The sequence below is a fragment of the Phacochoerus africanus genome, chromosome 14, assembly GCF_016906955.1.
Source record: "Phacochoerus africanus isolate WHEZ1 chromosome 14, ROS_Pafr_v1, whole genome shotgun sequence".
Taxonomy (NCBI): Eukaryota; Metazoa; Chordata; class Mammalia; order Artiodactyla; family Suidae; genus Phacochoerus; species Phacochoerus africanus.
The window spans coordinates 39,761,044-39,780,344 of record NC_062557.1 but is presented as its reverse complement, the minus strand read 5'-3'; the positions used below and the strand labels follow the sequence as shown (position 1 = coordinate 39,780,344).

General features: G+C 54.8%; 2 protein-coding genes across 3 annotated transcripts; one reads left to right on the top strand and one right to left on the bottom strand.

Moving 5' to 3' along the window:
- Positions 1 to 247: 247 nt before the first annotated feature.
- Positions 248 to 6,877, top strand: FNDC8 (fibronectin type III domain containing 8). The gene is made up of 4 exons (XM_047757997.1): positions 248 to 456; positions 3,404 to 3,770; positions 5,639 to 5,875; positions 6,725 to 6,877. The coding sequence occupies exons 1-4, from the start codon at positions 248 to 250 to the stop codon at positions 6,875 to 6,877; spliced, it is 966 nt and encodes a 321-aa protein (XP_047613953.1).
- Positions 6,878 to 8,589: 1,712 nt separating this feature from the next.
- On the bottom strand, positions 8,590 to 17,427 carry NLE1 (notchless homolog 1). 2 transcript variants are annotated; one of them, XM_047757995.1, is made up of 13 exons: positions 17,373 to 17,427; positions 17,078 to 17,221; positions 15,438 to 15,655; positions 14,779 to 14,858; positions 13,669 to 13,745; positions 13,394 to 13,491; positions 12,628 to 12,820; positions 11,987 to 12,122; positions 11,775 to 11,821; positions 10,904 to 11,106; positions 9,702 to 9,861; positions 9,531 to 9,601; positions 8,590 to 8,932 (listed from the first exon to the last, which is right to left on the bottom strand). In XM_047757995.1, the coding sequence occupies exons 1-13, from the start codon at positions 17,388 to 17,390 to the stop codon at positions 8,920 to 8,922; spliced, it is 1,458 nt and encodes a 485-aa protein (XP_047613951.1). In that variant the 5' UTR covers positions 17,391 to 17,427; the 3' UTR covers positions 8,590 to 8,919. The 2 variants fall into 2 exon arrangements, with proteins under 2 accessions (XP_047613951.1, XP_047613952.1); XM_047757996.1 differs by lacking the exons at positions 14,779 to 14,858; positions 15,438 to 15,655; positions 17,078 to 17,221; positions 17,373 to 17,427 and having other exon boundaries at positions 12,744 to 12,820; positions 13,669 to 13,691.
- Positions 17,428 to 19,301: the final 1,874 nt, after the last annotated feature.

The following is a 19,301-nucleotide window of genomic DNA, read 5'->3' as shown; positions in this document are numbered from 1 at the left end:
ACCCAAGGAGCAGTGCGGTCTGTTCCTCGGGTCTCCCCACTCTGACACTGCCCGCTGCCCCCCTGCAGCAGCAGCCTCAGATCAAGGGGGAGGCTGGCCCCTAATTGTTACACTGTGATCATTATGAAGTCAGCCGATTGCACCTCCTCCCACCCAAACTAAGGGTGTGTCTGCTGCGTCCAGTTTCTCTCTGCTTCCTGTCAGCCTGGTTGTCCTGCATGGTGACGGCTGGTCCCAAACCAACACAATGGCGTCAGAGACACTCTACAAAGTAGGAGACGGGGAGGAGGCCTTGCTGAGGAAGGAAACACTCAATGTCCTGAACGCGCTCCATCACATGCCGAAGGCCTTTCCAAACCCCAAGTCTATGAACAGGACCGTCACTACCAAAGGGCTCCCACTTTCCTCCAGGGGAAGTTTGCTTAACTTCTTGGAGGAGGATGCCATCAATCTACCGTAAGACACAAGTCTGGTCCTTTTCTCCTTTCTAAGGCCGGCGCTGGGGGTGGGGTGGAGAGGGGCTTGAAGAGGGGGTACTTCCTTGATTAACACAGTTGAGACACCCCCCCTCCCCTGGAACAGCAGGGGGGGCTATGGATTTCTGACCCCACATCAATTCTTGGAGGCCCCCTGGGATTAGTCAGATTTGCTGATGGTCATTCTGCTTTGTCTTCACCGCCAATGACACCTCTGCCCCCTCAATTCCCACTGGCTTTGCTCCCTCCATCTTTCTTATTGTGCCTCCACCTGCCTGGTTATGGCCCCACTAGCCCCTGTGGCCTGCCTGTCTTCAGACTGAGGTTTACTGGACCTCCGCAGTGATTCTGGGTTTCCCTGATTTCATTTCACAAAATTCTTTTTTTTTTTGTCTTTTTGCCTTTTCTAGGGCTGCTCCCGCAGCATATGGAGGTTCCCAGACTAGGGGTCAAATCAGAGCTGTAGCCACCAGCCTATGCCAAGAGCCACAGCAACTCGGGATCTGAGCCGCATCTGCAACCTACATCACAGCTCACGGCAACGCTGGATCGTTAACCCACTGAGCAAGGGCAGGGATCGAACCCTCAACCTCATGGTTCCTAGTTGGATTCGTTAACCATCGAGCCACAACAGGAACTCCTCATTTCACAAAATTCTTTGAGACCTGCATGATGTCTGGCCCCAGGTTAAGTTTTGGGAATGCAGAGCCAGAAAGCACCTCTGCTTTCAAGGAGCTCGCAGCCTCTGGTGTGTGTGTGAAGGGGAGGGGTGTCAGGAAAGAATCAAGAATATTGGAAGAGGAGTTCCCGTCATGGCTCAGCAGTTAATGAATCTGACTAGCATCCATGAGGACACAGGTTCGATCCCTGGCCTTGCTCAGTGGGTTAAAGATCCGACATTGCAGTGAGCTGTGGTGTAGGTTGCAGATGTGTCTCAGATCCTGTGTTGCTGTGGCTGTAGTGTCGGCCAGCAGTTACAGCTCCGTTTCAACCCCTAGCCTGGGAACCTCCATATGCTACGGGTATGGCCCTTAAAAAAAAAAAAGAATATTGGAGTTCCTGCTGTGGTGCAACAGAGTCACTGGCATCTGTGGAGTGCTGGGACACAGGCTCAATCCCTGGCCTGGAACAGCAGGTTAAAGCACTGGGTGTTGCCACAGCCGCAGGCATAGGTTGAAACTACAGCTCAGATCTGATCCCTGGCCTGGGAACTCTATGTGCCATGTGGCCAAAAAAGAAAAAAAGCATCGAGAATATTATAGCATGGTCTGCGATATGACAGGACAACTGGAAGAACCAGAGGGGACTTAGTATGGCTTGGGAGGGGGTAAAGTAAAGGGAGCCTTCTTGGAGGAGGTGATAATTGAGCTGAATCTCATAGGAAGAGGGAGGAAGTAGCCAGGGGAGGGAGAGTGGTGTTAAGGGGATCATCTGCAGGGAGATATCGTGGTGTGTGAGCTGTGCAGCCACATACAGCCTGATGCTCTGAAGGGCTCTGTGCTCAGTTTAATGATCAGATGTCACTGTCCTTTTTTTTTTCTTTTTTTTTTTTCTTTTTCTTTTTTTCCGCCTGGCAGCATATGGAGTTCTCAGGCCACGGATCAGATCTGAGCTAGAGTCGCAACCTAAGCCACAGTTGCAGCAACGCCAGATCCTTAATGCACTGTGCTGGGCTGGGGAGTGAACCTGTGTCCCAGTGCTCCCAAGATGCCACCGATTCTGTTGAGCCACAGTGGGAACTCCCAAATGTCACTGTTTTGAAATTCTTTTTTTTTTTTTTTGCTTTTTAGAGCTGCACCCAGGGCATATGGAAGTTCCCAGGCTAGGGGTCAAATTGGAGTTGCAGCTGCCAGCCTGCACCACAGCCACAGCAAGGCCAGATCTGAGTGGCATCTGTGACCTACACTGCAGCTCACAGCAACGCAGGATCCTTAACCCACTGAGCTAAGTCAGGGATCAGACCTGCATCCTCATGGATACTAGTCGTGCTCTTAACCTGCTGAGCCACAACAGGAACTCCAACGATTTCATAATTTTAAAAAATTAAGATGGAACAAAAATGTTTTTGAGCATTCACCTCAATATGTGTTTATCTGTACTGTTAATTTTACATGCCATATATTAATAAATACCGTTAAGTGTTATAAAATTTAAGTCAATAAATTAGTAATTATGTTAAATATTGAACAATAGGAAATAAATATTTATAAAGCTTAATTATTTTTTTTAGATATTTTTAGATATTTTGTCACATCCCAGTAGATCACTGTGGTCATTCCCTGGAGTGTTTAAGGAAGGACTTAAAGTATTGCCAGTGTTTCTAAAAAGGTTTTCCTGTAAGTTCTCTTGTGGCGCAGCAAGTTAAGGATCTGGTGTTGTCACTGCAGCAGCTTGAGTTGCTCCTGTGGCATGGGTTCCATCTCTGTCCCAGGAACTTCGCCATGCCACAGGCCTAAGCAAAAAAAAAAAAAAAAAAAAAAAAGTTTTTCTCAGAACACTTGAATCAGAATCATCTGGAGATCATATTAAAGATGCTTCAGGGAGTTCCCTGGTAGCTCAGTGGGTTAAGGTCCAGTGTTGTCACTGCTGTGGCGTGGGTCACTGTTGTGGTGCAGGTTTGATCCCTGACCTGGCAACTTCTGCATGCCACAGGTGCAGTAAAAAAAAAAAAAAAAAAAAAGATGCTTGAGCAGCTTCCCTAGTCCCATCCCAACTGGGGACCAGGGACAGAGAAGATGCATTTTTCACTAGTAAGTGCCCTGATGAGTCTGAAACACTGCTGCAAGAGCAAGAAAGTTCTGAGCTGTTCAGAAGCAGCTGAGAGCACAGGTAAGTTGGGCCCAAGGCCTGCCTGCCAGGAGCTTCTAGGCAGCAAGGGCTGGGGTTGCTTCTTTCATCTCTGTCGCCCGTCTCCCCTCCCACTCCAGGAAGCAGATGCCAATGGAGGATTCTGAATGCAGCTCTGATGACACCAGCATCTCCCCCATGTCATCCACCTTATTGAATCCCATCAAATTGGCCGTGACCCAGCCCAACAGCAGCTTCTTTGCAGGGATGCTGGAGGGCGAGCTGAACAAACTCAGCTTCTCCTCGATGGCCAAGAGAACAGAAAAGGGGGACCTGGCCCTCTGCCCCCAGTCTAAGTCCCAAATAGCCCCTGGGGGCCTGCTGGACCTTGACAACCCCGAGGTGGACACAGACACCTCCTCGACGCCCTCAGAGTCCTCCGTGGTCATGGATGTGCCAGAGGCGCCCTTCATCTGTGAGCACACAGTCAGCGATTCCACGGCTGTGGTGCGTTTCCCTCCTTGTGCATTTGGCAGAGGCTTACTGGCCGCCCCTGACGTGCCAGGCTGAGCTCACTGGGGAGTGTGAAGATGCTTATTGCCTGCCTCCTGACCTCAAGTTCATGGGTCAGGAGAGAGGGCATGTCTGTAAAGAACTCCAGCACAAACTAGAGAGGGCTCAGTGTTATGGGAAAGGTTGAGCTCAAGTGCCACTGGGGATCCAGAGGGAAAGAAACATTACTTCCAGGTGTAGGAATAAGTGTGGTGGCATTTAGTGACATTGAGCTGGGACACAGATGGGGAAAGGCCTCGGGTGGGGGGCTGACACTAGCAAAGGCTCATGGGTGGAAAGTGTGGGAGGAAGAGCCCTAGTCCCGATTCAGGGCTTCTCACACTTTCCTGTGCCTGCAGCTCTGATCATCTTGTTACCACCAAGATTCCTGGGCCTCATCCCTAGATGTTCTGATTCAGTAGGTCTGGGTGGGGCTGAGAATCTGCGCTGCCACCAAATTCCCAGTGGTGCTGGTGGCCCATGGACCACAGGATCACAAGCTGAGAAGCACTGTACTGGAGACAGGAAGGGAACAGAGCAGGAAGTAGCCTGGGGTCTTTTTCCAGAGGTCCTGTAATGTTAGGCTACTTTACAGATTTTTTTGGTAAGCAATAAGGATTAGCTGTTTTTTTTTTTGTTTGTTTGTTTGTCTTTTTGCTATTTCTTGGGCCGCTCCCGCGACATATGGAGGTTCCCAGGCTAGGGGTCGAATCAGAAGAGCTGGAGCCACCGGCCTACGCCAGAGCCACAGCAACACGGGATCCGAGCCGCGTCTGCAACCTACACCACAGCTCACGGCAACGCCGGATCCTTAACCCACTGCGCAAGGGCAGGGACCGAACCCTCAACCTCTTGGTTCCTAGTCGGATTCGTTAACCACTGCGCCACGACGGGAACTCCAACGCCGGATTCTTAACCCACTGAGTAAGGCCAGGAATCGAACCTGCAACCTCATGGTTACCAGTTGGATTTGCTTCCACTGTGCCACAGTGGGAACTCCAAGAATTAGCTTTTTGCAAAGCTTTCTCTCAGGTGATTGGTGCAGTTTGAGCTCTGTTTTGGATGGTAGATCTGGAAGTTCCATTGCTGCATGGCCTAGAGCAGTGTTTCTCAAAGGTGGTCCCTAGACCACCACCAGCACCAGCATCATATGGCAACTTATTAGAAATTTTCATTCTCGCCCTCCCCTTCCCCTATTTGGGCCTCCTGAATCAGAAACTGAGGGCAGGGGCCAGCAGTCCACGTTTTAACAAGTCCATCAGGGTATTCCAATGCACACCAAAGTTGGAGAGCCACTAGCTAGGACAGAGGAGAAACTGGAAGTAGGAGACAAGACAGGTGACAGCAGGGCCAGGAATCAGCAGTGTTGTTAAAAACCCTTGAGATCCTTAGCCTGGCTTGGCAACCACTGTTGTAGTACAAATTGTTGGACTCTGGAGCTATTGGTTTGAACCTTGGCTCTGCCACTCAATTGCTGTGTGACCACGGGCCAGGCACTTGCTGTCTGAACCTGTAACCCCATCTGCAATAAGCAAGGTGGACAAGATGATTGCTAGGTCTCTTTCATTGTCACTCAGTCTAGAATATAGGGTGGGGGTCCACTCTGAGGTCAGTGGGGCTGCCCAGGGAGCGTAGCTAATGCTCTGGATCCGTGGGTTGGGGGTGTCTAACCCCATCCATCAGAACTGGCTCAGCTCCAGCAGGAGCAAGGATGGGAGTGGGGTCTTCTGACCTAGGTTGCTGGGGGTGGTGCGGTGATGAGGCGGTCAGGCCAGGCCACGTCTGGTCTAAGGAATCCTTTGGGGGGCGGCTTCTTTCCCTAGATTTCCTGGACCTACGCCCCAGGCAAGCAGCAGGTCAGTTTCTACCAGGTCCTGCTGCAGGAGGTGATCAGGAAGAATGACGATGAACTGCCCAAGGCCAAGAATCGCCCGTGGATCTTCAACAAGATCTTAGGCACCACTGTCAAGCTGATGGAGCTGAAGCCTAACACGAGTTACTGCCTCACCGTCCGCGCAGCCAACACTGCTGGGGTGGGGAAGTGGTGCAAGCCCTACAAAGTGAGCCTGGAAGAAGGGAGGCCCACGGGGTGGGGGAGAGGTCTGGACCAGGGGCTTTGGCAGATGAGAGCGCCCCTACACCCCCAGGATTCGTCATCCTGCTGGCTTTCCTTCCCCCTGGGCAAATAAGCATCACACCCAGGCTGCTGTCCTCTGCTGAGCCACTCTGCAGCCCACTGGGAATGCAAACTGATCTCTTCATCCATCTCTACTCTTCATCTCCCAAAGCCATTGGTTTTGGCTTCTTTGACTTAGTATCAATTATTGTGAGTGGGGGTTCAATCCCTGGCTTCACTCAGTGGGTTAGGGATCTGGCATTGCTGTGAGCTATGGTCTAAGTCACAGACGCAGCTCGGATTCCTTGTGGCTGTGGCTGTGGCTGCAGCTCCAATTCACCCCTAGCCTGGGAACCTCCGTGTGCTGAGGGTACTGTTCTAAAAAGACCAAAAATAATAATAATAAAAAAATAATTGTGAGTGCGTCGGGGAAGTCCAGGGCACTGAGGGAAAGGGGCTAAAAGGGGACAAAGAAGGGAAAAAGCCTGGGGGTGATCAGGGGAGCCTGAGTAAAGACAGCCCCGGGATTAGAAACAGCACACAACTGGGGAGGCACAGATTTGAACCAGGCCCGTTCCTTTCTGGTGACAACAACGAGGTCGGTAAGGCTGTCGGAGACCCCATTTAGCAAGCACACAGGGTAGCAGAGTCGCAGAGGTGAGGTCAGGGTCAGGTCTGCGAAGGAATTCGGAGGACTTTTTTTTTTTTTTTTTTTTAATACTGGAGCACAGTTGATTGACACTGTCGTGACAGTTTCAGGTGGGCCACACTGAAGACTTGTGTTTTATTTCAGTTTGCAACCGTGGCCACTGACTTGAACAGCTTCCCCGAGAACAACCCCATCCAGATCACGGTGCAGCGTAAGGAGCCCCAGCGGAAAACCGTGTCCATCGGGATAGAGGACATGCGGAGGCTGGAAGATCTGGAGTACCTCTTTCCCTACTAAGGGGGGGACCCCCAGGAAGCCCCTCACCTCCTTCAGCTTCGGCCCAGGGCCCTCGGGAACCAGAACCACGAAACGTACCACCAGCACCAAGCCAGGCAACCGCTGACCACCCTGCTGGCCCCGGGCCTGGTGGCAGTGGTCCTAGAACTCCACCCCTGGGCTGGGGCCGAGGCTATGGGAGCTCCACTCACCTGAGCCACCGCAGGCCAGGCCAGGCCAGCCTCCACTGCCCGCAGCTGCTAGGCTTCCTTCCCCAGATCTGGAATGGTCCAGGTCCCTCATTAAAACCTGCAGGTCACCCAGCACCCCGCAATTCTGCTTCACGCTACTGACAGCCTCAGGGGGCCGCTGCCTCCCACCCTCCTTGCTTCTGCCTGGACGGAGCCCAGGTGGGTGGGGGGACGGGGCGATGAGAGGCTACCCCCACCTACTGCCTGGCTCTGCTAACATCACCTTCGTCCCATGGGTGGAAGAGACTGTCCACAAAGACGGAGGAACCCTCACACTGGAAAGACAGAGGGAGTGGCAGCCGGCACGGTCAGCCTCAGACTTGTGCTCTGGGGGACACGATGCAAAGTGCACAAGCGTTGGGGGGAGGGTCTGATTTAATCCTGGCTCTTCTTGGCTGTGAGGACACAGACAAACCATTCAAGCTTCCTGGGCTCAATTTCCTCAGCCAAATTACAGACATGGGACCCTTCCCAGCGTGGCTGCAGGGTACCTCTGAGGCTCCCGTTAGAGCAGAGCAGAACGATGCCCGGCACCGAGCAGGACCTAAGGCCCCGGTGTCTCCCTGACCCTCATGCAGTCTCACTGCAGAGGGGGGCCAGGTGGAAGCCGAGAGCCACAGCCGGGCGGCGTGCAAAACCATGAAGGCACAGATGGGGGCGGGGGAGGGTGAGAAGGAACAAGACGGCAGAACTGCTGTGGCCCCTTGTGGTCCATACAAGGATTGTCTGCAATTCAGCCTTGAGGAGATGCACCTCGGCCCTGAACAGGAGAAAGCAGAGGCAAGATGCGTGGAGGGCAAGACCTTGGCCAAGGGTCCGAGGACCTCCTGGTGGGGGCTTCCTTCACGATGTCAAAGTCCTCACGGGGCAGAGAACCCTCCTCCCTCCACGCCAGCTCCACTTCTGCCAGAGCGCTCACCACTGGGTGGCCTGTGAGAAGGCGCCTCCTGGAAAGCCGCCACTTTCCTCTCTGTACCCCAAGAGCCCAGCGGTGCTGTGAGGCTGAGGAGAGCGCCCCCAGAGCAGCATCGGCTGGCACAAGTTCCTGTGATGGTCACTGTCCTGTCTGTGCTATCCCTGAGCTAGTGTGACAACTGCAGTGCTAACAGGATTGGATCCTGCTCAACAGAAACAGCCACACGTGGCTGGTACCCTCGAAGGGGACGGCACAGCCTTAGAGCATCCTCTGGCCACCACCGGGGGCTTCCGCCAGCCTCCCCAGGCTCAAATGCCACTCCTTGTCGGCACAGGGGGAGAGAGGAAAGGCACCTTCCCGGGCAGTGTGGTTTTGGTGTAGCTCAGAGGGGGCTTGACTGATTTAGCACAGTCCTTGGTGGAGCCCTGAGAATCTAGGATGAGGAATTAAAACCCAAACACAAAAGAATCAAGGGACAGGGAAAAAGCTGGCGGAAGAGTAGGGGGACGCGCTCGCCCTCTCCCGCAAACACAACCAAAAACACATCTACACATAAAACCCAAACATACAAAATGTAAGTTATTTATTTGGTCACAGAATATGGGGTCTGACCCTGAATAGGGATGGCATTTAGGAAAGGAGACGGGCAGCAACAAGGGGCTAGTCACGGCCTGGCCGCCCGCCACCCTGGCCGGCACCCGTGAGGCACCAAGTGGTGTCCGTGGCCGAGCTCAGCGATAAGCTCCTGCAACCTTCACTCTCCTGCTCTGGGGAGAGCCCGCTGGGTCTGTCCCAGGAGCGCTGGCCACAGCCACCCCCAAGTCTTTGGTTTTCATCAGGGAAGGCAACTGCCAGAGGCTGAGTCCAGATGGGGGGCCCAGAAAACCTGGGAGTTCTCATCTCCGCCATCTGTGGAGAGGGGGAGGAACAGGATGGGGACCCCACCTGGGGACAGGGTAGTTCCATACAATCCCAGGAGCCCACTACGGGGGAGAACTGTGGTTCCTCCTGCCATCAAGCACCTGGCTACTGTCTCTGCTCCAGCCACCCAACCCCAGGCTAGACACCCACCACCGTCTCAGCCAGGACCTCACTCCAGGGCCTGGCCCCTCGGATGCCCAGCAAGGCTGTCCAATGACAAACACAAGCACAATTCTTTACAAGTGCACAACGCTCAGGTTCCAAAGTATGTTTGCCTGTCTTTGACCCTCCTGTCTCCTGAGAGCTCCAGGAAACAGGGGAACCACGACTGCACACGGAGAGGCAGGACCAGGACTTGAACTAGGTCTCAGGACTCCACAATCTAGCACGCTAAGAACTACTGCCTCGCCCTGGAGGGTACCGTCACGGCCGCCCAGAATCCCTTCCATTCCCATAGGTCCCCTGCTTGCCCCTGGCTCTGCACACCGGCTCGGGCCAGTCTGGGTACCGGGAGAGCCCTTGAACTCAAAGTCACCAAGAGCCAGAGAGAGCCCAGCACACCAGCCGCCACCTCCCCTAGACTCACATCCGGAGGCACTTGTCCTTCCCACCGCTTGCCACTCTCTGGCCATCTGGACTCCAGTCGACAGCATACACCTAAACGGAGGAGGGGGACAGTGGCACAGTGAGGAGGGTGGGGGAGGAGGACCAGGCTTCAGTGTCATCCCCACAACCTGCCCATGAGGGTCCGTGGTACCTCATCCGCGTGGCCCGGCAGGTCTGCGGCCAGCTTCTGGGCCTTCACGTCCCACACCTTCAACGTGCTGTCACTGCTGCCACTGACCAGGAGCCGGCTGTCGGCCGACCATGCGATCTGGTACACGGCGGCCACGTGGCCGCGCAGGGAAGCCAGGTACCTGGGCCAGGGAAGAGGATGGCGGAGGGGAGCTCTTCGAACCCGTCTGAAGGGTCCTCTATGCCCGCGGCGGTGGTTCTCAGCCCTGGCCGCAGGTCAGAAGTACCCGGGCACTTTCACAGCGTTCACAGCGTCTCACTGCCTGGTCCCACCCCCGGCCAATTTAATCTTTGCTGGTCATGATGACTTTATAAAACTTCTCCACATGAGCCTGCTTCCAGGATGCTTACCAGGCCTCCAAACCTGCACAGCTTGGCAAGTCTCAGAATCCAATGCCACCATCCGCTGAGCCCATCTGCACGCCTCACACTCCCCACCCAACCCCGACCACCTCCAGCCCCAACAGCGCCTGCGGACAGGTGGCCTGGAGAAATAGGAGGCCAGGCCCACCTGGAACCTGGCCCGGACAAACTGGCTGTCACTGTGCCTCTCTAAGACTCAGTTTCCTTATCTCACAAAGGATCTGAACGACCTACTTCCCAGGGCCCAGGGCTGCGGTGTGAAAATACAGGAGACAGACTCAGGTGCCCTTTGGCCCCAACAAGAGTTTCCTCGCTCCTTCCCTCTCCTTGCTCTGCCTCTGCCCCTCCTCCCAACTAACCCTGAGGGCACTGGGCCTGTCGCACCAGCACTTCTCAGACTTGAAAGGGAACCTTAAAATGCAGATTCTGATTCCCAAGGCCCAGGGTTCCTATCAAGCCCCCAGGTGATGCACTGCCTGGTCTGTGGGCCCCACCGTGAAGAGGGCCAGATGATGACTGGACCACAAACCTACACTGCTGCCTCCCAGACCCCTGGCCAGCTTCGAGATCATTCCTCTCCTCAGATGTGAATGAGCGAGCATTTGCAGCTCCCACTCAGGGGTGGTGCTAAAGATGCCAGCTCATTTCACCCTTGTATCGAAGCTGAGGAGGAGGTCTGCACATTCAGATGAGGCTCAAAAATCCAAACACTTGGCCCAGGCCACACAGCTGGGAAGCAGCAGAGACAAGGTCCCTCCATGAGAAGGGTGCCCCTCCTCCCCCGACATGCCCCCCACGCACTTGCCCGTCCTGCCATCCCACAGCTTGATGGACTTGTCAAAGGAGGCGCTGGCGATGATGCGGGAATCTGGGGAGAAGAGCACCTGGTTGATGAGGGCCTGGTGCCCCGTCATCCGTGCCAGGGGCTTCTTGTCCTCCGCCGGGGACCACAGGAACAGGGTGAAGTCGTCTGAGCCAGACACCAGCCTCTCTGGGCCCCGGCCCTGGGGGAGGCAGAAGCCCGCGTCTCAGGGGGGAGAGCCTGACCCGGGCGGCAATCACCCCCCTGCTCGCTCAACGTCAGCACGGAGGCAGGGACTGGAGAAAGAAGCTGGGTCAGTGCGAGCCTGCACGGCTTACGTCCCAGGGCAGCTTCACGCACACGGGGCGGGACCATTTCTGTGACATATGATTACACAAAGAAGCAAAGCGGTAAAAAGAAGGATTTTTACACCTGGGTCTCTATACGCGGGTGTGTGTATATCTGTACTGTGTGTAGCAAACACACACACGTAGTGTATGCATGTGGTCTCTCTGGAAGGAGACCTAAGATCCTGGTACACTGGATGCTTCCAGAAGGCATGGGTGATGCTGCAGCAGAGATGAGACATTCCATCAACTACCTTTCGTGTGCTTTGAACCTTAGACCAACGTGCATGTGTTACTGAAACTAAATAAAATTTTCAAAAGAGAGGTGCCCTAGATTGCAAGTACATAGATAAATAAAACAAAATAAAATAAGATGATCCCCAGCACATTAAGATTTTAGGACTGCAAACCAGGATTACACAGAACAACCTTCGGGAAAAGGTACATCCTGAGCTGGGGCCAGCAGTGTTTTAGGGACCAGCAGAGGACGAGCACAGCGCTAGGGAGGTTGGCGGATACTCACCCGCACGAGGTTGTAGCGGCTCAGGGCCCTCTCCTTTAACTCCTGCACTGTGTCCAGGCACCGAAGGGGAGGGACAAGGCTGATCAGAAATCCAACACAACCAGCAGGCGCCCCCCGTCCCCCCCAGCCTAGGTCCAGCCTCTTGCACGTTAAGGCTAGAGGACTGGCTCCTTCCCAAGCGGCCCTCTCCCTGCTGCCTCCCGCTCACTCACAGGACCCTCGGAGGTCTTGGGCGTTGACGGAGGCCTCGGCGGGCTCAAAGGCCCCTGTGCGCAGGGCGTAGTCCGTGCTCAGGGCCATGGTGTTCACCCAGTGGCCGTGGCCTTGCAGCGTCCGGCACAGCACGCCCTACGGCGGCAGGAGACAGGTCAGACGCGCACACAGCACTCTCCCCTCAGGGAACCTGCACCCCCAGATCAGCCCCAGAAGACGGGCGCCGTGGGACTCCAAAGAAGGCCCTCATTCAGTGGGATCCGAATCAAACCACCCCCAGGGCTCAAGTCTCTCCTCATGTGCAAAATGAGGGCACCCGCCCAGATCGACGTTTCTGAAAATGTTTCATGAAAGGGAAATGTCACAAAATAAGGGCTCTAGTCTACTAACTGTGGGATACAGCAGGTTCGATAAACCTCAACAGGCTTCCCTACAGCAGGAATTCCCAGAGCCCGAGCCTGCTGACGGCCCCTGGCACCTCTGCTGTATGCAGCACCACCAGCAGGACCCCTCGTTCCCGAAGTGCCTCCCGGGCCAGTTCCCAGAACATGGTCAGAAACACTGGTCAGCGTTCCTGGCCGCACCAGCATCCCTGGCCGGAGATGTCCCCAGGCTGGTTTGGGATCCCCCCAGCTCTCACATCATGAGCCCTCCAGACTTTGATGGTGCGGTCCTGGGAGGCGGAGTAGAGGAGCCCGTCCCCTCCCCACCGGAGACAGGTGACCGACTGCGTGTGCCCCGTGAGGATGCGCTCACAGCGGCCAGCGGTTGTGTCCCAGACCCGCACGCTGCCGTCCTTGGAGCTGCTGGCCACGTAGCGGCACTCGGGGTTCCTGGAGAGGAAGGGAGACGCGCCCTCACTTCTGACCTGGCAAAGCCTGTCTTCCCACGGCCCTCCCAATCCCAGCCCCAAGGCCTGAGATGATGTCTCATCAGCTTCTTCTTTATTTTTTGTCTTTTTAGGGTCGCATCTGAGGCATATTTAGGTTCCCAGGCTAGGGATCAAATCAGAGCTGCAGCAGCCGGCCTGCACCACAGCCGAAGCAATGCCAGATCTGAGCCACATCAGTGACCTACACCACAGCTCACGGCAAGGCCGGATCCTTAACCCACCAAGTGGGGCCAGGAATTGAACCTGCATTCTCATGGATGCTAGTTGAGTTCATTACTGCCGAACTACAACGGGAACTCAACAGCTTCTCAACCCCAAGATCGGGCTGTGCTGCAAGACGGCTCTCAGGCTGGTGATGAGCACCCCTTCCCTGCAACACACATCCAGGTGACCCTCCCCACTGCCTGCCACTCAGACCACACACTGTCACCTAAGACTCCTCTGCACCGAGCAGGGGAGGGGTACAGCTTTGAGCCCCCCCACCCCTCGCCCCAGGTCATTCAGTGTCACTCACGCATGGAGGGGCTCCCAGCTCAGGGCTGTGATCCACTTGCTGTGGCCTGCAAGGGCCCTGCCCACTTGCTTCCCTGTGCTTGGGTCCCACAGGAGAATCTGAAGGACAGAAGCTCACCAGACGTCCCTCCCCAACCTTCCCCCGGCCCAGCCCGGCCCACCCTGGCCCACCAAGGATGCCCCCCCTGCCCCCAAACACCCCGGAACCTGATTCTGACCCGCCTCCCAGGAAGGGAGCCCCAGGGTGCCTGCCTAGTTACCCTGAGCACCATCTACCTGGCCATTCTTGCAGCCGGAAGCCAGCTTCTTGCCATCTGGGGACCAGGATATGCTAAGGACCCAGTGTCTATGTCCTAAGAAAGCAGGGGAGGGAGAAAGGGGGACCACATCTGTCCTTGTCCCCCATGCCGAGCAATGCCTGACACACTGCAGAAACACATCAGCTAGCTGCTAAAGAAATGACAAAAGAGATGCGGCTTCCCAGGCAAAGGGAGACCCCTCCCCAGGAGCTAGAGCCCTGCATCTTGCTGCACAGATAATACCACCACTTTCTAATGGGTCCTCAGGGCTCTGTGACATAAAGTGCTTTCACACATGGCAGCCCATGTCATTTTCATGACAGCTCAAGAGTAGGGAGCAAAGCAAGAAGTATCGTCCCCATTTCCCAGATGAGCAAACTGAAGCTTAGAAAGGAAGCAGGCCCTATACACAAGGTCCCCCCAGCCAGTGTAAAGTCTCCAGGCCAGCAGCATCAGCACCACCCAGAGAACGTGACATGCAAACTCTCAGGCCACACCCCAGACCTCAAGAGACAAAAATTCTGGGGGTGGGACCCAGAAATCTGTATGTTAACAAGTCCACTAGATGGTTCTGATGCACATTCAAGTTTGAGAACCACCGTGGCAGAGGCCAGGTTTAAGCCCGGATCTCCTTGCTACCAGTCAGTCAGTCTCTGCCTGCAACCCCACACTGACACTTCCATCCAGTTCATGCTTGTTCTTTTTTTTTTTTCCCCCTTCCTTTTTTAGCTGCACCCTCAGCATATGGAAGTTCCTGGCCAGGGACTGAATCTGAGCTGCAACTGTGACCTATGCCACAGGTGCGGCAATGCTGTATCCTTAACTCACTGCACTGGGCCAGGATGGAACCTGCATGGCCACAGAGACAATGCCAGATCCTTAACCTGCTGTGCCACAGGGGGAACTCCTCTGCTTGTTTGCAAGTGGCTGGTGGGGCTCACATGTAAGGTCCCTACCTAGGAACAGGCAGCTGCTAACTGGAGGTTGGGGGCTGGCCTCTGCTCTGGGCCTCTGCAGGAACTAAAGAGCTGAGCTATCACCCACCCACCATCACATTAACCCCCTAAGCAGCTAAGCACGTACTGACCCTGGCACGTGAAATGTGGTGTCTCAGTGCTGAGATCCCAGAAGCGCACGGTAGTGTCTCCGGAGCCACTGGCCAGGTACCTGGGAGAGAAGAGGGGCCGCCTGACCTCTGCACTGAGGACAAGGGGCAGGGCCATCCGAAACACTGCATGCGTCCATTTCTGCTGCCTATTCAATCACTCACTCTCTGGGAACAGAATCAGGTAATGGACTCTTCCCTCCCCTCCGAGAAGGAGAAATGTAACACGGATGCCATCTGGGAGAAGACCCCAGGAGGCCATTTCCCTCCCTGTCTTTCCTAAAAAGAATGGCCACAGCCATAACTGGATTTAAAGCCTCCCATTATCCTCCTAGGATTGTGAGAGGCAAATAAACCCTGTTTTGCAGAAGAAAAATTAACTCTAAAAGGTGAAGTGACCTGCCTAGGTCACACAGCTAGGAACCCCGAGGTCAAGTCCAGGAAGGGCTCTTCCAGGGCATGTATCCTTGGCCTTTGGGGACCAACCTCCACTGGGGAAGTCCCTTACTTGCCAACTTGAGTCCAGAGCTTGGTCTATGGTAGGCAGCCAGAAGCCCCACCGAGCATCACTTGGGGGTACCCCCTACCCCAGCCAGAGGCTGCACCCACACTTCCCTCCAGGCCTCTGCAGCTGTCCTTACTTTCCTGTGGGGCTGAAGGCCACGGAAATGACCGCCTCACTGTGACCCTCCAAGGAGCTGGTGCAGCGGGTCACGGCGCGGACCCTGAAGACAGCCTGTGGCTGGTAGATGATGTCGAGAACCTTCTCTGTCTCCACTGCCTGTGACTCCAGCGTCTTCCCCAGGGAGGAGACGATCTCGGCATCATGGACATAGAAAGCCAGTGGCAAGGGATCCTCCTGGAGGACAGCGGCAAAGGGAACCCCCCATCAAAGGACGGGCAAGGCTGTCTCCACCAGAGAACCCCACCCCTGACCCCAAGCTGCTTGGGACACCCTCATCCTTCCCCAGTGAGCACGACCCTTTTCCTCCCCGAAGAGCAACTGCAGGACACCTACAAACCACTTTAAAATCCTTTATCTGCATCTTACAGCCACCCTGGAAGGTAGGCATTAAAACTGATCGACCAAAAAACCTGAGGCTTAGAGCACCTGAGTGATTAGCTCAATGTCCTACTGCTAACAACTAATTCAGGTTCTTCAAAAGAGCACTAAAGTCCAGGAGTTCCCATCATGGCTCAGTGCGTTAAGAACCCGACTAGTATCCACGAGGAGGTGGGTTCCATCCCTGGCCTCGTCAGAGGGTTAAAAGATCTGGCGTTGCCGTGGGTCACAGGCACGGCTTGGATCTGGCATTGCTGTGGCAAAGACTGGCAGCTGTAGCTCTGATTCGAGCCCTAGCCTGGGTACTTCCATATGCCACAAAAAAACAAAAACAAAAAAACCCCCCTGAAGTCCAGGATTAGGGTTAGGATACAGTGCTTTTTTTTTGTCTCTTTAGGGCATACCCTCAGCATATGGAAGTTCCCAGGCTAGGAGTGGAATCGGAGCTGCAGATGCCAGCCTACACCACAGCCACAGCAACACCAGATCTGAACCACGCCTGCGACCTACACCACAGCTCAGGGCAATGCCAGATCCTTAACCCACCAAGTGAGGCCAGGGATCGAACCTGGGTCCTCTTGGATACTAGTTGGGTTCGTTACCGCTGACCCATGAAGGGAACTGCCAAGGGTTAGTATATAGTATTATTTAGCGTTTTCTAAACCACCAATGTGTAAGAAGCATCCAAAAAGCATCCTTTCTGCTTCACTCCAGGGTCTGCGTGGGGTGAGGGCCGGTACTGTATTTTTAAGCAGCCCTCTCACCTCCCAATAGAGAGCAGCGTTTTGATAAACGCTGGCTTAAGTGAGGAAAAATTTTCAGTCTGACATTATTTGGGTTTCAAATCTACCACCTACTGCGCAGTATCGTACAAATAACTTAATGGCCTCAGGCAAGACTGTAAAATGGGGATTCTAATGAGAACGGGGATATGATTAGGGGCTGTGACCAGGGATCACTATGACAGTGCAGCCAATGCGTTCAAAACTCGGTCTCTCTCCGCAGGTGTACCCCGATGGTGGGCGTGTGAAGCGATCTCACACGATCCCATCTTTCGACCCTCCCCCAGGTAGACAGCACTGCCAGGTTATCATCCTTGTGGGTGAGGGATGGAAGCCCAACTCAAGACCTTAGGTTTCCTGATACCCTGCGTTCCCGAACAGGGCAGCGCCGCCCGCCCGGAGGAGGAGACGCGGGGCCCCCGGGCCCGCCGCTCACCTGGGCCAGCAACGCGTTGCACACGAGCTGCAGCTTGTCCGGGGTGATGTCCACCGGCACGTCGAACGGGGAGCCCAGTAACTGCCCGCCTTCATCCTGGAACTGCACGAGCAGCCGCTGCACGTCGCGCGGCGCCGCCTCATCCTGTGTGAACCAGCGCCGGAGGCGTCATTCCCATGGCTCAGACCGCAGGGTCCCCACTTCCGCCTCCCTCCCGCCTCTGGGACTCTAGTCTCTGGGACCCCAGCCCGAGCGCCCAGCCGCGACGCCCCCACCCCCACTCACGCACACCCACCGCCACGGCCGCCGCCATCCCGCGTCCCCACGTGGAGGGGAAAACGCCGGTCTGACGGAGCACCGCCCCCGTGGTCCTGCGGCGCCGCAGTCTGCGACATCGCCCTCTGCTGTTGCGGAGGGGAAGTGTCGCCTGCCTCAGGGGATGGGCATGGGCTCCCCTGGTACCGGCCTCCACATCCTCCCCGTTGCTGGGCCTACACATTCAGTCCCTCCCAGTGCCTTGCAGGACACAACCTTTCGTCTTTTCAGAATAGGGATTTTTGCCTGTCCTCAGTTTATCGATGAGGACATCAAGGCTCAGAGTGGTTAACTTTCCCCCAAATCACAAAGTTCGGAAATGATATCTTACAAAACTGGACCCTAAGCAGTTCCCTGGTGGCCTAGTAGTTCAAGGATCCTATGTGGTCACTGCTGTGGCGCTGGTTGGATCCCTGGCCTGGGAAATTCCACCTCCCGTGGGCTCGGCCAAAACAAACAAACAAATAAACAAACAAAACCCCAGAGCCCGTTGGGTTGAGGGCAAAAATTCTTCTTCTTTTTTTTTTGTTTTTTTTTGTTTTTTTGCTATTTCTTTGGGCCGCTTCCGCGGCATATGGAGGTTCCCAGGCTAGGGGTCGAATCGGAGCTGTAGCTGCCGGCCTACGCCAGAGCCACAGCAACGCGGGATCCGAGCCGCGTCTGCAACCTACACCACAGCTCACGGCAACGCCGGATCCTTAACCCACGGAGCAAGGGCAGGGACCGAACCCGCAACCTCATGGTTCCTAGTCGGATTCGTTAACCACTGCGCCACCATGGGAACTCCTATTATTCTTTTTTAAACAGATGAAATAGATCAGTAATATTTGATGAGTACAGAAACAAAAAATTCTTACAATTTTCAACAGTGTACAGCAATAACAATAATAATGATAATGATAGCAACGGGCCAGGCTTTGTCCTAAGTCCTTCACACATTTAACGCCCTTAATCCTCATAACAACGCTTTCCTCCCAACGTTAGAGATGAGGAACAAAAGCAGAGACCATGAGCTCTCGGACCGGAAACTCGGGAATTTCCTGTCAATTCTCCCTTCTTTCTCATCCCTGCATCCAGGCAGTCGCAAGCTCTGCCAGTTCTGCCTCATTAACCTATCTGATCTCTTCACCTCCACGGCCACCCCCTGGTCCCAGGCACCACGGTTCCTACGACAGTCTCTTCACTTGCCTCCCAGTCTCCACTTTGCCTCCTCCTGTCCCAGTCTCCACTTTGCCTCCTCCTGTATGTTCTCCACACTACAACCAGGGTGATGTTTCAGACCGAAAATCTGGTCTGCTACTTTCTTTCTTTCTTTTTTTTTTTTATTGCCGCACTCTGTGGCATATGGAGGTTCCCAGGCTAGGGGCTGCATTGGAACAACAGCTGCCGGCCTATGCTACAGCCACAGCAACGCCAGATCTGAGCCATGTCTGCAACCCCCACCACAGCTCACGGCAGCACCGGATCCTTGACCCATTGAGCGAGACCGGGGATCAAACCCGAAACCTCATGGATCCTAGTCGGGTTCGTTAACCACTGAGCCACAAAGGGATTTCCTGTCCTGTTACTTTCTGCCCTAAAACCCTGCAGTGCTCCCACGACAGGCAGGAAAGAATTGCACTCCTTATAATGGTCCACTCAGCCTTCTTTATCTCTCCAGCCACTCCTCTCTCTTTAAGATCACACCCTCCTGGCTTGATCTGAGTTCTTCAGAGGCCTGGCCCGTCCTGTGTCAGTGCTTTTGCACATGGAGTTTTCTGGAACTGGTATGGACTGATTCTCGCATACACACCCCCAATTCCTATGTCGAAGCCCTAACCCCTACCAGTGTGACTGTATCTGGAGACGGAGCCTATAAGGAAGTAAGAAAGGTTAAGTGAGGTCATGAGGATGGCAGCCTAATTTGATA

Bases quoted from the DNA above. Each gene is read 5' to 3' on its own strand.
- NLE1 (XM_047757995.1), bottom strand. The intron at 15,656-17,077 runs GTGAGCGGCGGG...GCTGTCCTCCAG, and splicing joins GCAACGCGTTGCTGGCCCAG to GAGGATCCCTTGCCACTGGC. The intron at 13,492-13,668 runs GTAGATGGTGCT...TCTGTCCTTCAG, and splicing joins CCGGCTGCAAGAATGGCCAG to ATTCTCCTGTGGGACCCAAG.
- FNDC8 (XM_047757997.1), top strand. From the start codon at position 248: ATGGCGTCAGAGACACTCTACAAAGTAGGAGACGGGGAGGAGGCCTTG. The intron at 457-3,403 runs GTAAGACACAAG...CTCCCACTCCAG, and splicing joins GAGGATGCCATCAATCTACC to GAAGCAGATGCCAATGGAGG. The intron at 3,771-5,638 runs GTGCGTTTCCCT...TTCTTTCCCTAG, and splicing joins TCAGCGATTCCACGGCTGTG to ATTTCCTGGACCTACGCCCC.